The 13,447-nt window shown below is 34.6% G+C and overlaps 1 protein-coding gene and 1 long non-coding RNA gene across 2 annotated transcripts; one reads left to right on the forward strand and one right to left on the reverse strand.

Moving 5' to 3' along the window:
* Positions 1-4,735: 4,735 nt before the first annotated feature.
* Positions 4,736-6,246, forward strand: LOC113688014 (xyloglucan endotransglucosylase protein 7-like). Its single transcript, XM_027205587.2, has 3 exons — positions 4,736-5,262; positions 5,378-5,571; positions 5,670-6,246. Exons 1-3 carry the CDS (start codon positions 4,954-4,956, stop codon positions 6,064-6,066), a joined length of 900 nt encoding a protein of 299 aa, XP_027061388.1. The 5' UTR covers positions 4,736-4,953; the 3' UTR covers positions 6,067-6,246.
* Positions 6,247-7,927: 1,681 nt separating this feature from the next.
* On the reverse strand, positions 7,928-11,576 carry LOC140007790 (uncharacterized). The gene is made up of 2 exons (XR_011815246.1): positions 11,109-11,576; positions 7,928-8,283 (listed from the first exon to the last, which is right to left on the reverse strand). It is a non-coding gene; the product is annotated as an uncharacterized lncRNA (long non-coding RNA).
* Between the last annotated feature and the right edge of the window lie 1,871 nt (positions 11,577-13,447).

Here is a 13,447-nt window from a genome sequence, read left to right on the forward strand (position 1 = left end):
GCACTAAACAAGATAATACAATAATACGTGCATGAAAAGCTAATTCATTATATTCAATCCTGTAAACAAGATAGTACAATTAAAGTGGTAACTTTAGTCATTATTTTTACTTTTTCAAGTCATCAGATAAGACATGATAGTCTCACCAGTAACACAAAAAAGAAGCTTAGGTGAAGGCAATAATCACCAATTGGCAATCTTCTAAGTTCTTGCAGGTTGATCAATTAATTTTCAATGTGGAATCCAAAGCCAAATTAGAACCTGAACCTAAGTATTCAAGTTGGCCGGTAGCTACTGAGTCACCTGACACTAATAGTCTAATGGTACAATTTAGCTTAAAAGCTTTTGGACAAAGGCAAAGCAGACGAATCATCATATAATAGTGTAGTTCAGGTGGTAAAGGAGCACAATTTTGTTTTTAGTTTTTGGACAGCAGCTAGCTACTACTACTAGGAGCCAAGAAATCAAATGGGCCGAGAGGAAAGGTGAGATCCAAAAGAAAGAAATGGAAAAGATTCTGAATTGCAGAAATGGATCTCGGTCGGCTAGTCCCACCAGTGACCACAGACAAATTTAGCAGCTTAAAGAACAAAGAAACAGGCACCAATCCATAAGATAAACGAAAGTTAAAGCGTTTGCCCACGATCAGTACTACTAAAAGCTGAAAATTTTGCAAAAGTGAAGCATGTCTTAAAAGCCATCAAGTTTTAGCTGCAGTTCACTAGAAATTTACTCTGAGCAATCACATACACTTTCTGGGCTAAGTTCAGTAACGCCTTGTTCAATTGCGACTATTACCATGTTTAGACACACTTAAGGTGCTAATGAATGTTTAACTTCTGAAATTTTCTTTTGTTTATTTTTCAGAAAAGAGGTTTAAACCTAACTGCTTAGAGTAGAAATAAAGCGACTATAGTATGCATCCCAGCCATACAACTATCTGACAAGTGAGAATCTCACGAACTTCTTCTGGAGGATCCAGTAGCAAAGTAACAAGGCATTCGCAGAGGAGTTACCATCCCTCTAATACTGACTTAAACTTGCCGAAATTCTTTCCAGTGCAAGTAAGAATAAATAACTGGCATCTACCCAATAGTAGAGTGGAACTTTCTTCACCTACATAATCGAACGACTTGATCACTTTTCATCCACGCCAAGCTGCAACACAAGCATTGGATGACAGAGTATAAAACCGAAATGTACCTTTTCCTAGTCAATGATTCCCAAGAAAAACAACCGAATGTTTGGACAACGCTTTAATAATTTTGGGACCAGATTCTCCATTAAAGAAAGAAAACAAAACATATATGGTGAATCTTGTAACTTGGGAACACAAAAAAAAACGGGGGGTTGTTAGCTGATTTCCTTGCCCAATCAAGTCAATCATTTTCAGATATATGGTTGTACTCGTATGCAATTGTTGTATGCAACCTTCAAGAAAAAGATGTGGATGCAGCTACAACCAGTTGGAAGACTTTCAAAACTTCGATCTTCTATCCAATTCAAGATTGAATGATCATGAAACCTCATTAACTTCTTGTCGCCGTGCACGTGTCGTGGGACAGACATGTTAAACCGAGAAGTTAGAACACTTACTCATGATTTCTTCCCACAACACCAAAAATATATAAAATAAAATAAAGTGAAGGGAAGGGCTAATTAAATCCGCACCCTTCCATTCTAAATTCACACCTTAACCACCAATTTGACAATTAAGTCCCTATCATTTAATGACTTTCGCTTATAACTTTTTACAATTCTAGAATAACAATTTGCCGTAGCAATAGTCTTTCAATTATTCTCTAATTCTCTTTTAATTCGATCCTTGTTCTTTTTAATAATTTATACTACATTAAGCGTCTTTAAACAATTATAAACTCGTGAAACCAATCGAGTTAGATAATAGAGTTAGAGATCATAGGTACTATGAAAGTGCTACTACACAAATAATTTCATCATTTTAATGTAATAGGTATGCGTCTAGTAAAAGAAACTAAAAAGAACATCTAATAATCCATGAATTTGGCACAATGTTTTCGATAAACAACCAAAACCTCCAATGAGGTTATACATAAATGTCAGAAGATTAGAAATTTTTATGATAAAAAATTAATAATATGATAACTTTGTTTGTTATATATTGAAAAAAAAAACAAATTAAGAATACACATTATACATCTTCTAAGCTCATCAAATTTCTCTTAAGCCGTGCAAATTTTATTGAAAATATTTCAAAGATAAACTAACAGAAAAAATGGCTAGGCAAATTGCTCGTAGCGTGTTTAACAAAAAAAAAGCACAAATTTAAAATTGCAAAACGATAGAAGAAAAACCATTGAATATTAAAAGTCTTAATGTCATATTAACCTTTAAGGCGTAAATATAGAATGCAAAGACGTGAATTTAGTTCCTTCCTAAAGTAGGAAGGTAAATCAAGTGCTCATCCGACAAACAAAAACATATTTTTATCTTCATTACCGGCCCATTTCATCGAGGGCCCACGGTGTTCCTTTAACCAACAATAACAATTCTTCTTTGGTTTAATGCGAATCTGCCGCCGGTTATGAATCATGATGGGTTATCGACTCTTGAACAAGTAAGAAATTTGGATTTACCCCCTTGATTGAAGCTGTTGATTTTCTAGATTAACGTTTTAAAAAATAAAAAACCAAAAATGTAATTTGTGGGGAAAAAAGATTTTTTTTAAAAAAAGACAGACGAAAAAAAAAGGGCAATAAATTGGACAAAGAAACGGTTACCGTTATTCAAATGGCCCACGTGCGGTGCGGGTCGAGAACTCGAGATGTGAGGAGACAAAAATTCCCCACGCGGAGCCCCGTCAGCGGATCATAGGTCAAATCATTTGAATCTCGTTGTCAGAAATTTTTGAGAAGTTAGCTGCCTTGCCAGTTTTCTATATTAAAAAAAATGAGAAATTTTTGAGAAATTAGATCCCTAGTTAGTTTTTTTTTTTTTTTAGAAATTTTTGAGATAAAAAGTTGGTTAAAAATATAAGAAAAGTGATTAGTGTTTATAATATAAGTAAAATAATTTCTTTAAAAAATTTTGGTATGAAAACACACTTTGATTTCAATGACCTTCCTCTGTAACATACTCGAGTATTAATGGAACTAAGAACTTTTCTTAACTCACATCAATATTTAAAAGGGCTTCACGTGAATGAATGAGGAATTCTTCGTCAAATCTATATTGTTTAGTTTATAGTTTTTTTTCCTTTATGTGTTGTAATATTCTTTTTTTTTTAATCGACAAACTCTGCACACGAGAAGGAGTGCCAGTCCTTACTCTTTTGTTTTATGTGTTGTAATATTCTTAACTTTCTAGTACATAAAGAAAGCAATTATTATGCACATGAAATGAATTATTTAATTGTAATAGTAATGCACAATGCACTACACAAAAAGTTGCCAAAAATAAAAGATCGTATTTGTAAAAATAACTTGTCTATTAGTTGTTCACTCAATGCTTGTTAACATAATTTCAAGTGTTAGGTTTTTTCAAAAAAAAAAGAAATTAAATTAGGTAAGTATCTAAACTATAAGTGGACAATAAATGTTAATACATACATACATATATGTATATATATATATGATATGTATTAATAGTAATTAGTACACACCTACTAAAAAAAGACCCTTAAAGAGTTTATTGGATGATTTATTTGAGATAATTACTGTAGCACTTTTTATAGCGTGATGTATGTAAGATAAAAAAAGTTATTGGAATTTGTAAAATAAATTATTTTACTTCAAATCTTGTTTGTCCAAACACACCACTACTTTTTAGAATATTAGACCTACCCAAAGATGTTTGCCATATTAATTCAAAGCATAAAGAACTAAGAGTTTTTCTAACGAATGCCTTTAAAAGCACTCGTTAATATATTTAGTATTTATCTAATCTATCATATATTTACACGTACTAATAATTATTATCTTCTGTTACATTTATATACTTTTTTATTTAATTTTACTTATCCTCTCTTGTATTTATTTATTTTTCTCTAATTAATCTTATATTTTAAAAAAATCTAAAATATACTCCTATCTTACATAGTACACCCGTTGGACAAATCAAGAATTAAACATGAAATTTCTCTACTACCCCAAGAGGCAAGAGGGAACTTTCCTTTCACAATCAATGGAGCTAAATTGAGCTCAAGAATGTGTCGCAGGGAAAGGACCGCCTACAAGCACTTGAGAACAGACACCATCCCCCCATTTCCGTGTCACAGATTCCATACTAGTACAAAATAAAGACCGAACATTTTCGCCAGCTCAACAACATATACGAATCTGCTTTCTGCGCCTACCAAACGCTCCTCTGCCCTACCCTACACCTACCTGACCTCCTCCTCGCCTTTCTCTTCTGGATAACCCTCCTCAGTCCTCCCTCTCTGGTCTCATTCTGACAGGTTTTTGAGGTTAAAACTTCAGTCAACATGGTTTCATTTTAGTCTAAATTTTTTATTAAGAATATTACTGGTCAAAGCCCACAGAAAGCAATCCACTTTTTCCACTCTTTCACCCCGCAAATTGTTCAATTAGCGCTTGATTTGCTTTTGTCAATTTCCTCATCAGGGTAAGCAACAGCACTCGTGACCAGTGACCACCACACCAACCCCCCCCCCCCCCCCCCCCCCCCAAGGTTTGATTAAAAACCAACTTTGCCATTGCCAGCCGAGTCCTTTTGCATTAACTAGCCTTGATTAATCTGTTGCCAGCTCCCTCCCATTTCCATTTTCCCATTGAAATTCCAAACTTTCACAACTTCCAAGAGCCCCCCTATTTAAGCATTGCCATTCTCTCCATTTCTCTTTCTGATTCCCCCCAAATCTCCATTCACTCCCCAGCTTTCTTTTTGCTTTTTAAAAAAAAAAAAAAAAAAGAGCCCATTTCTTTTTCTCCCTTTCCCGTTTCAAAAGCAGCAACAATGGCTTCCTATACCATTGTTCTGCTTTCATTATTCATTTCTTGCTTCTCCATTCTTTTGCTTTCTTTAACCTTATCTTCGGTACTGCTGGTTTCCATTACAACTGCAGGAAGCTTCCACCAACATATAAACATCAACTGGGGTGAAGAGAGAGCTCAAATTCTTGAAAGTGGTCAACTTGTAACGCTAACTCTGGACCAGTATTCTGGCTCTGGATTTCAATCCAAAGATGAGTACTTGTTTGGCAGGATTGATGTGCAACTCAAACTTGTTCCTGGCGATTCTGCCGGCACCGTCACGGCATTTTATGTTAGGCATTTACGTGCAAATCCCTTTCCTTAGTTTTTGCTAGCATCCCAGATTCAACAATGCCTTTCTGCTCTATTTCTTGGGCATTTTAACCTCAATTGAACAATTGATGCAGTTGTCTTCTCAAGGGCCAGCCCATGACGAGATCGATTTTGAGTTCTTGGGTAATGTGTCAGGGGAGCCTTATATTGTCCACACGAATATGTATACAGAGGGGCACGCAGGCAGGGAAGAGCAATTCTACTTGTGGTTTGATCCTAGACAAGATTTCCACACATATTCAATCATATGGAATCCAGGAAGGGTCATGTAAGTCCAATTTCCTAATACCCTTTTGAAATTCTTCCAAGATTTTGTCTTGAAACCGCTCTAATTTTTTTTTTTTTAATTATTGGTGTCAAATTCAGATGGTTAGTAGATGACATTCCTATAAGAGAATATACTAATCGTGAATCAAAGGGAGTACCATACCCAAGTAGGAGACCTATGAGGCTCTATTCAAGTATATGGAATGCTGATAGCTGGGCTACACAAAATGGGAAAATCAAGACTGATTGGACAAAGGCTCCTTTTACAGCTTCCTATAGGAACCTGAAGATTGATGCTTGTGTTTGGGAATCTACATCTTCTTGTGAATCTGAGGAGTCCACCAATTCCCCACCATCAAAACCATGGATGATGCAACAGTTGGACGATGGTGGCAAAATGAATCTGCAGTGGGTGCGAAAGAAGTACATGGTCTACGATTACTGCGTAGACTATAAGAAGTTCGTATATGGCATCCCACTTGAATGCAAGCTGTGAAAAATGCCTGGCTAGGCTCCTGGTGCAGATTATTGATTCTACATTTCCAAAATTTTGTGATTCTATGGTGGGAAAATTGTAAATAACAGGTGCATTCGCAATATTTTTGCTTCGATTATTTTGTGTACATGTAAGAGAGACAGTTGATTCAGTTGCTCAATAGTACCTCAATTTTTTGTAGTCCGATATTTTAATATTAACCATTTCAAATTGCTCAAAATATTAACAATATACCCTTACTTGATAACAATATACCCTTACTTGATAAAAACCCCAACCTAGGGCCGAAGTTAGGAATAGCATAAGTAATCTCAGTATTTATGCGCTAAGCATATCTTTTGATGAGGAATGATTAAATCCTCAGTGTCGCAGGCACGTGTATAGTTCAACTTGAGCCTTTACTCATTAAGTGTATATTTCTTACACAAGCTAATATAATCCATTATCGTTTTCGAAAAAAAAAAAGACAACCAACAACAGTCCCAAGGAAAAAAAAACAGAGAGAGAAAATTATCAGCAGAGTCAAGAATTGGCAATTAGGTTCTGCTGTTTGATAATTGTAGCATTTAGATAGTGCCCATCTGTGGATAACATCCATTTAGCTCATACATTATACTAATGCAAGCATTTTGCATTTGGAAGTAAAAAGTCATGTGTACGCATAGGGTCAAAGAACAAGCACCAAGGAGAACTGTTGCAATAGAACGTGTTCCACTAATCATTGATCCTACCCATCCAACGTCTTCCAATGATTCAGATTTACTAAACCAAGCACTAATGCATAAAGCACCAATGCTTACACATCAGAATGCCATATCTTCATTATTCTATATATGAACACGAACTTTCACTTGCCCAAATGTATCATGTAGTCGAAACAGTTACAGTTTTTCATGTCAACTAGCTACTTAGAAGAATCTCACCAATAAACTATCCAACCTGGAGGAATATCCTACCGAGCGAGACCAACCACATCTGCAACCTATGTCACTCTTTCTTTACATGTATATAATCATATTAAGACATATATTCTATCCAGAAGATGCGCACGTCCTTGGATGATTCCTTCTAATTAAAAAAAAAAAAAGATGAAACGAAGAAGAAGAAGTTATTACAAGGGCTTTGACGAGTGAATTACAAGGGCTTTTAGAAGCAAAACAGGACTTCAATAGTGAAAAGGACCTTTGAAAATTAGCCACTACAGATGTCATGAGATGTAAGCATGCAGGCACATCTAATATGTGCTATAGTCAGTCAATGAACACCTTAACACTAGAAGGAAAGAAAGAAAACAATACAGAAACATTTTCGCTTCCGCGAAGGTTTATGATATCCTAAACACAGCTCATCCTCCACAATCCTAGACCCCCTACCTTTAAAAATGCAAAGAACATCTTTTAACCAGCTATCCATCACAGTGAAGACAAAACAGGTGGCTTGCTATAATTTCAATGATGAGAGCAGCAACTACCACTACTTGAAGACAGGATCTAATTAGGCTGATAGATCATGGGCTGAGCAGTTCTTACTACCCGATCCGCAGGTGAGGAAAGAGATATCCTCTAAAGATTAAACAGAACACACTTGAAAATGAACAAAAATCTAAATAATGAATATCTACTGCAAGATTTGCAACATTACGGTAAATAATTGTTATGGCATGAAAGATTTTTTCCACAAAGAACTTTTCAAATATAGGTCCTGGATGTAAGTGTGAGAAACCACGAGGATGCTGCTCTTTCAGGACAAGAAAGTCATGAAACCTTACCCTGGATAAGGACCTCTTTAGCAACCAAGCATAAGCAGGAAGCTTAACTTCCAGAATGAATTTTTAATTCTCTTGAAAAGCAAAAGAGAATCATACCAGAAAGCGACTGAGAATTCTTCTTTTAGATATTCATGCAGCTTCATATACGAATCTGAAATGGTACTTGAACTTTCTAAGGCACAACATAGTTGCAAAACTCAAACCATGTAGATTCGAGAATAGCTAGAGCCTCTCGAAAGAAAAATAGTACAAAAGGCCAAGTCATGGAAGCCCCATTACAGGAAATGTCAATATATTACAAAATTGATAGTTTCGCGGACCATTTGGCTTCATCCCACCAATTTACCTATCATTTTACATTTTGAACATGCAAAAGATAGGAAAATTATTTGGAATTTAATGCTGATAGCTTCACATCTTTGAAGTCAGCATCGGAGCAATTTCTTGACCTGGCAATTCACGCAAACATGTAAACAAAATGAGTCAGTTCAATGCGGATAGAGCAACAATAAAACCAAGTTTAATGACAAGCACAACTAACCTCCTTTATAAAGTAATCTACTGCATGTGAGTATAACAAAGAAGCTTAATCGCTATGCTAACTTTCAGATTGACATATCTGTAGAATTTCCTCAAATGCTTGATCGAGAATCTTTTTTGCATTCATTCCTAAAGTTTAATGATCAGGAATTAATTTATTTAATCTGAGACTTTCTTCTACCAATAATACCACTGGATCTTATATATGTAATACAGGAATACAAGTAAGTACAACAGTTTAAGATTAGCAACCATAGATCCTTCGATCACATACTCCACTTATGCTTTCCACAAAAACACAACCCTATGATAAAATTCTTCAATCCATACTTTACACAGCAACCTGTTCTTAAAATTCTTCAATCGAAATTTTAATTCAACAATCATCTTACAAGATAGCTAACCAAATTTGTATATTCAAGATCCACAATCCACATATCTCCTGTTCTAGATTTCCAACCTCAAATTGCATGGTTTTTTCTCATAGGATATACACCCACATCCACTTGAATGCACATAAACACTCAAAATACACTTCTATACATGTGTTGAAATTCTTTAATACCAAGAGAATCAGCATATAAGAAGATAGCAATAAGTATGGAATGCAAAAGTTTTGGGCAAAATGTACCAATTGCAGGAATGCAAAGAGGATTCAAATAGTTAGTAAATCTGTTTATTACCATTCAGAAAACAAGAGCCACCATCCCAAATAACACAATCAACATCCACCATCATCAAGTCATGTTCAATGCCTAACATCTGCGCACACACACGCACACAAACAGAGGGCCAGAGAGAGACAGCTAATTAGAAAGTGTTCAGATGCAGTGCTCTTGTTTGATCTCTTCTAAAGTCATCTTGCTTTAGAAAGCCCTCGCGCTACGTGTCAGATGTGTCGGTGGCTTTTGGAGGAATCCTCTACGAGCGCAAAAAGACAAGAAGGAGACGTGCAAAAAATCCTCACCATATATTAAGTTAAATGGCTCCAGTTGCATATTAACCCCAAGCCACTAATTCAGAAAGAGTTCTGATGCGGTGCTCTCATTTATCTCCAATAATGGTATATTGCTAACGAAAGCCCTCTTTCTCTCTACGTGTCAGATGTTTTGGTGGGCGATTTAGGAGAAATCATTCAGAAGCACCCAAAAAAAAGGGAAAATTTATCAATGCATTTAATTTAAATGACTGACATGGCACCAGTCAGTGACTTATCCCAACCCTCTTCCATTTCCCCCAAGGGTTGGCCTTCTGTGTGACAAGTTGTTGCTATACCCCAAAGTGATCTTGAATTATGGTTGTCTGGTCCACAAGTCACAACTAGGCAATTGTGATCCACTTGGACTACAAACAGAGGTGAAGTCGATTACCACTATTGCATGATTGTACTACAATACTGCACCAATGTTTTGTTCGTGGCTACTCATCCAGTGATAAACAAGGGGAAGTTATGGACAACATTACCAAATGAAAGGGGAAGTTCAAACTGTGTAATTCTTCCCACCAAAGGTCCAATTGGTGGATTTCTCAAGATGAAAATTGACTAAAATTGAAAAGTTTTGGTTTCTGCCGTTAGTATAACTGTTGATATTGAAGCCCTCAACCTATTCAACCAAAAAAGTTCTATACAAATGAATATTGTCATTCATCATACCATTTTCACCATGATACCTCAACTCAACCACTCAGTCAAATTCAACACGCAAGACTCACAGTAATTATAATGCAGCTCTTGGAAATTCATTCAGCAAGATTTTACCATGTATTAGCAGACTCTTTCAAACCACACATCTGATCCTAGAAATCTTCAACATATTCACCTCCAAAGAGATTCTTTTATCATTTATCTCCCACTTAATCACAAGTTTTGAATGGAAGACGTTGCTTGAAGTGGAAAACTAACAAAGAAATCAACACTCCTGATTTCACAACATTGTATGGGAAACAACCTCTCTGTACAACAGGACCTCATCTCAACATGGTTTCTAATGTACAAGCATTATAATATCATGACTTCATAAACTTGCCTCAATCTTTTACCTTCCAGGAACTTAGGTTTGCCAATGACTACACTCTTTCATAACCAATGCCACTTCACTTTAGACCATAGATTCTGGACCTACTCTGGAAAGATACTCAAATTCTTTTTCCAAAATCAAAACTTCAATTGTTAAAAATTTTCTAGAATGGCTCAGCAAATCTTCCAACTCGCTTCCTTAATTATTTCAAAATCTAAGGCAAACCTAGTAAGCATAGCTCACTCACCATTGTAGCGTCCAAGAAGGCCAAACTGTCTTAATTAACCTTAATGCTTACCCAAGCGTAAATCTCCCTGTACTAACACTATATTCCGGAAGAAAGAAAAGAAATATTTAAACAGAAAGTTGAAAACTTTAAGCAGGCTCTACACAAATTAAGCTTAATTTTATCATCCATTACACATAGTTGACCAAGAATCTTATAAAAATTCTGCACACAAGTATAATTACACCTACATTTAGCGCACAGAGAGAACATAACGAATCAAGCAAACTAAACAGATACTTACCAACAAAGTCAGAATGTGCAAGCAAAAAGCAAAGAACCTAAGCCACTTCAGACTAAGTACTTACAACTAAACTAAGGAAAACCGAATATGTAAAACAAATCCACGAAAGAACAACAAAAATCAAGAAAATAGGTATGCCAGAATTTGCTTTTTTTTTTTCTCTTTCTTGTAACATTTTTTGTTTACCTCTTTTGAAGCCAGTAGAAACACCTGGCGAGAAAATGCACTATTTGGAATGCCATGGCCTCAAGATTTTCCGAATTTACCGCTTTAAAACCCTAAAGCGTTAGCAGTTCCTTCACAAAAGTCACAAAGAATTGAATCCCAACCCAAAAAATAAAACAAAAAGCAAAGAGGGTTTTATTCAAAAGAATTTTCTGACTTGCCCCTTTCTTTTTTCTGCCTTTGAAACTCCCTCCTCCACTGTCTTTAAGAAAACAGTCTGAACAGTGCAAAATGTGTTCTTTTGGGTGTGAGTTTCCTGTGGGTTTAAGAAGGGGTTATTGTTGTGTGCGCGAATCACGAGGAGGGAAGGAAAAGGAAGGGACAATGACACAGAGGGGAATAAGTTAGCAGATGGGTTTTCATCCGTTCATAAATTGTCAAAGACTCGGCCTAAGGAAAAAAAACAAATAAATAATGCAGTACGCTGGCCTTTGCTTTGTTTGCTTTGCTCTGCATGGATGAGAGCAAGTTCCAGTTATGCGTTTATTGTGAGATTTTTAATTGAATATCTAAAAGTTAGTATTAATTACTAATTATTTTAAATAATTCTACATAGGAGGCTTTTGTCAGATACTAGTAAAATAGTTAAGATTGAGATTATGTATTTAATTCACACAAGTTTTATAATTTATTTCACGATAAACTGTGCAGTTTATAGTAGACGAAATTAAAAAAATAATTAAAAAATATATTTATAAAAAACGTAAAAATTTTTCTACTAAGAACTAAAGTCTGTTTGATAACATACAAAAGTGCTGAAACTAAATTTTTTCAGATATTCAGATGTTTTGAGTGTTTGATAAATGAAAATCTATCTGCCGAATTTGTTAAGCAGTGCTGAACTTGTGTGTATTTTTTTCAGCACAAAAATCCTAATTGAATGCTTAATTCTGATAAGAACCAATAGAATTACTTCAACTACTTTATCTTATCTACCAAATTTACCCTTATTTGTTAATTATGTTCAAAATTCTTATCTAATTAAACAACCTGATATTCTCTATCTAACGTTTTCTGTTTCTCATTTCTTTCTTTTTAATGACTTTCACATTTTTTTCATATTTCTTATATAATATATTTCATTTTTATATTAATTTGATTAAAAAATAAATATTATCATTTTCATACCTAATAATTTTAACTTAATTAAATCATAGGTTCTATTTCTTTTTTGAATGAAAAGATATAAGGGCTAAATTGTCAAATTAAACTTATTAAGCATTCAGTTATAAATATTTATCAAACAGTATAAATAAGTTTAACATTAAAATTCAGACATTCATATATTCCTTTTCATTGTTTAAAATTCAGCAAATTAATTGTTTTAGTATTCAGATTTCAGAATTCAGATTCAGTTTTATCAAACGGAACCTTTGTCAGATACTAATAAAATAGTTAAGATTGAGACTATGTATTTAATTCACACAAGTTTTATAATTTGTTTCACGATAAACTGTGCAGCGTGTAGTATACGAAATAAAAAAAATAATTGAAAAATATGTTTATAAAAAACGTAAAAATTTTTCTACTAAGAACTAGAGTCTAAATGAGACCTAATAATTGAACTCAATGTCTGTCAAATTCTAGGTCCTTTCATTTGTTATAACATGCTCCAAAATATTCAATGTCTAAAAGCGCATAAAATGGTGTTTGGGTATTTAGTTGTGTTTTTTCAAATGTTTTCAGTACTCTGACCTTCATGTTGAAGCCGCCTCTTTGCAGAGTGGGGTATTGGTGTTTGAAGTGTGTATTTTATTTTTCAACGACTGCCAATATTGGAGGTTGGAAATTGTTATTCACCTGGAACGCAGAAATGTCGCTATTTATTCACTGGTAGGATTCCATGAAGGAGCAGCACCTTCCCCCCCCCCCCCCCCCCCCCTCTTTCTTCTTTCTTTTCCCTCCTTGTTGAAAATTAAAATAGGGATAACTTAGAAACCTCTTTTGGATTTCTGCCAATTTCACTGTCCTCCTTTGAGGTTTTAAAAATTTCAGTTACCTCCCTTGTCAGTCATTTGAAATCCAATGCTTACATCACTAATAGTTAATTGACTTTATTACCCTTATAATTTAGGATAATTACACATATATGTGAAAAAAAAAAGAGTTAAAATTTTGCAAACTACATTAACCATAATTTGGAATGTAAAAAATTAATTAATTTGCCATTTAAACGTAGAGCCAATATTAGGTGCATCATTTTTAATTTTTATATGCTTACAAATAAAGAAATCAAACGTAATGTAATTGATAAATTAAAGGATTTAGACATGAGAAACAATTAAATAGTTTACAAACTA

This window comes from Coffea arabica, chromosome 5c (assembly GCF_036785885.1).
Source record: "Coffea arabica cultivar ET-39 chromosome 5c, Coffea Arabica ET-39 HiFi, whole genome shotgun sequence".
NCBI classification, from domain to species: Eukaryota; Viridiplantae; Streptophyta; class Magnoliopsida; order Gentianales; family Rubiaceae; genus Coffea; species Coffea arabica.

What these genes read in the sequence shown, in the direction of transcription:
- LOC113688014 (XM_027205587.2), top strand. Translation starts at nt 4,954, where the DNA reads ATGGCTTCCTATACCATTGTTCTGCTTTCATTATTCATTTCTTGCTTC. An exon ending in GCACCGTCACGGCATTTTAT is followed by an intron (nt 5,263 to 5,377) that starts GTTAGGCATTTA and finishes CAATTGATGCAG; the next exon opens with TTGTCTTCTCAAGGGCCAGC. An exon ending in TGGAATCCAGGAAGGGTCAT is followed by an intron (nt 5,572 to 5,669) that starts GTAAGTCCAATT and finishes TGTCAAATTCAG; the next exon opens with ATGGTTAGTAGATGACATTC.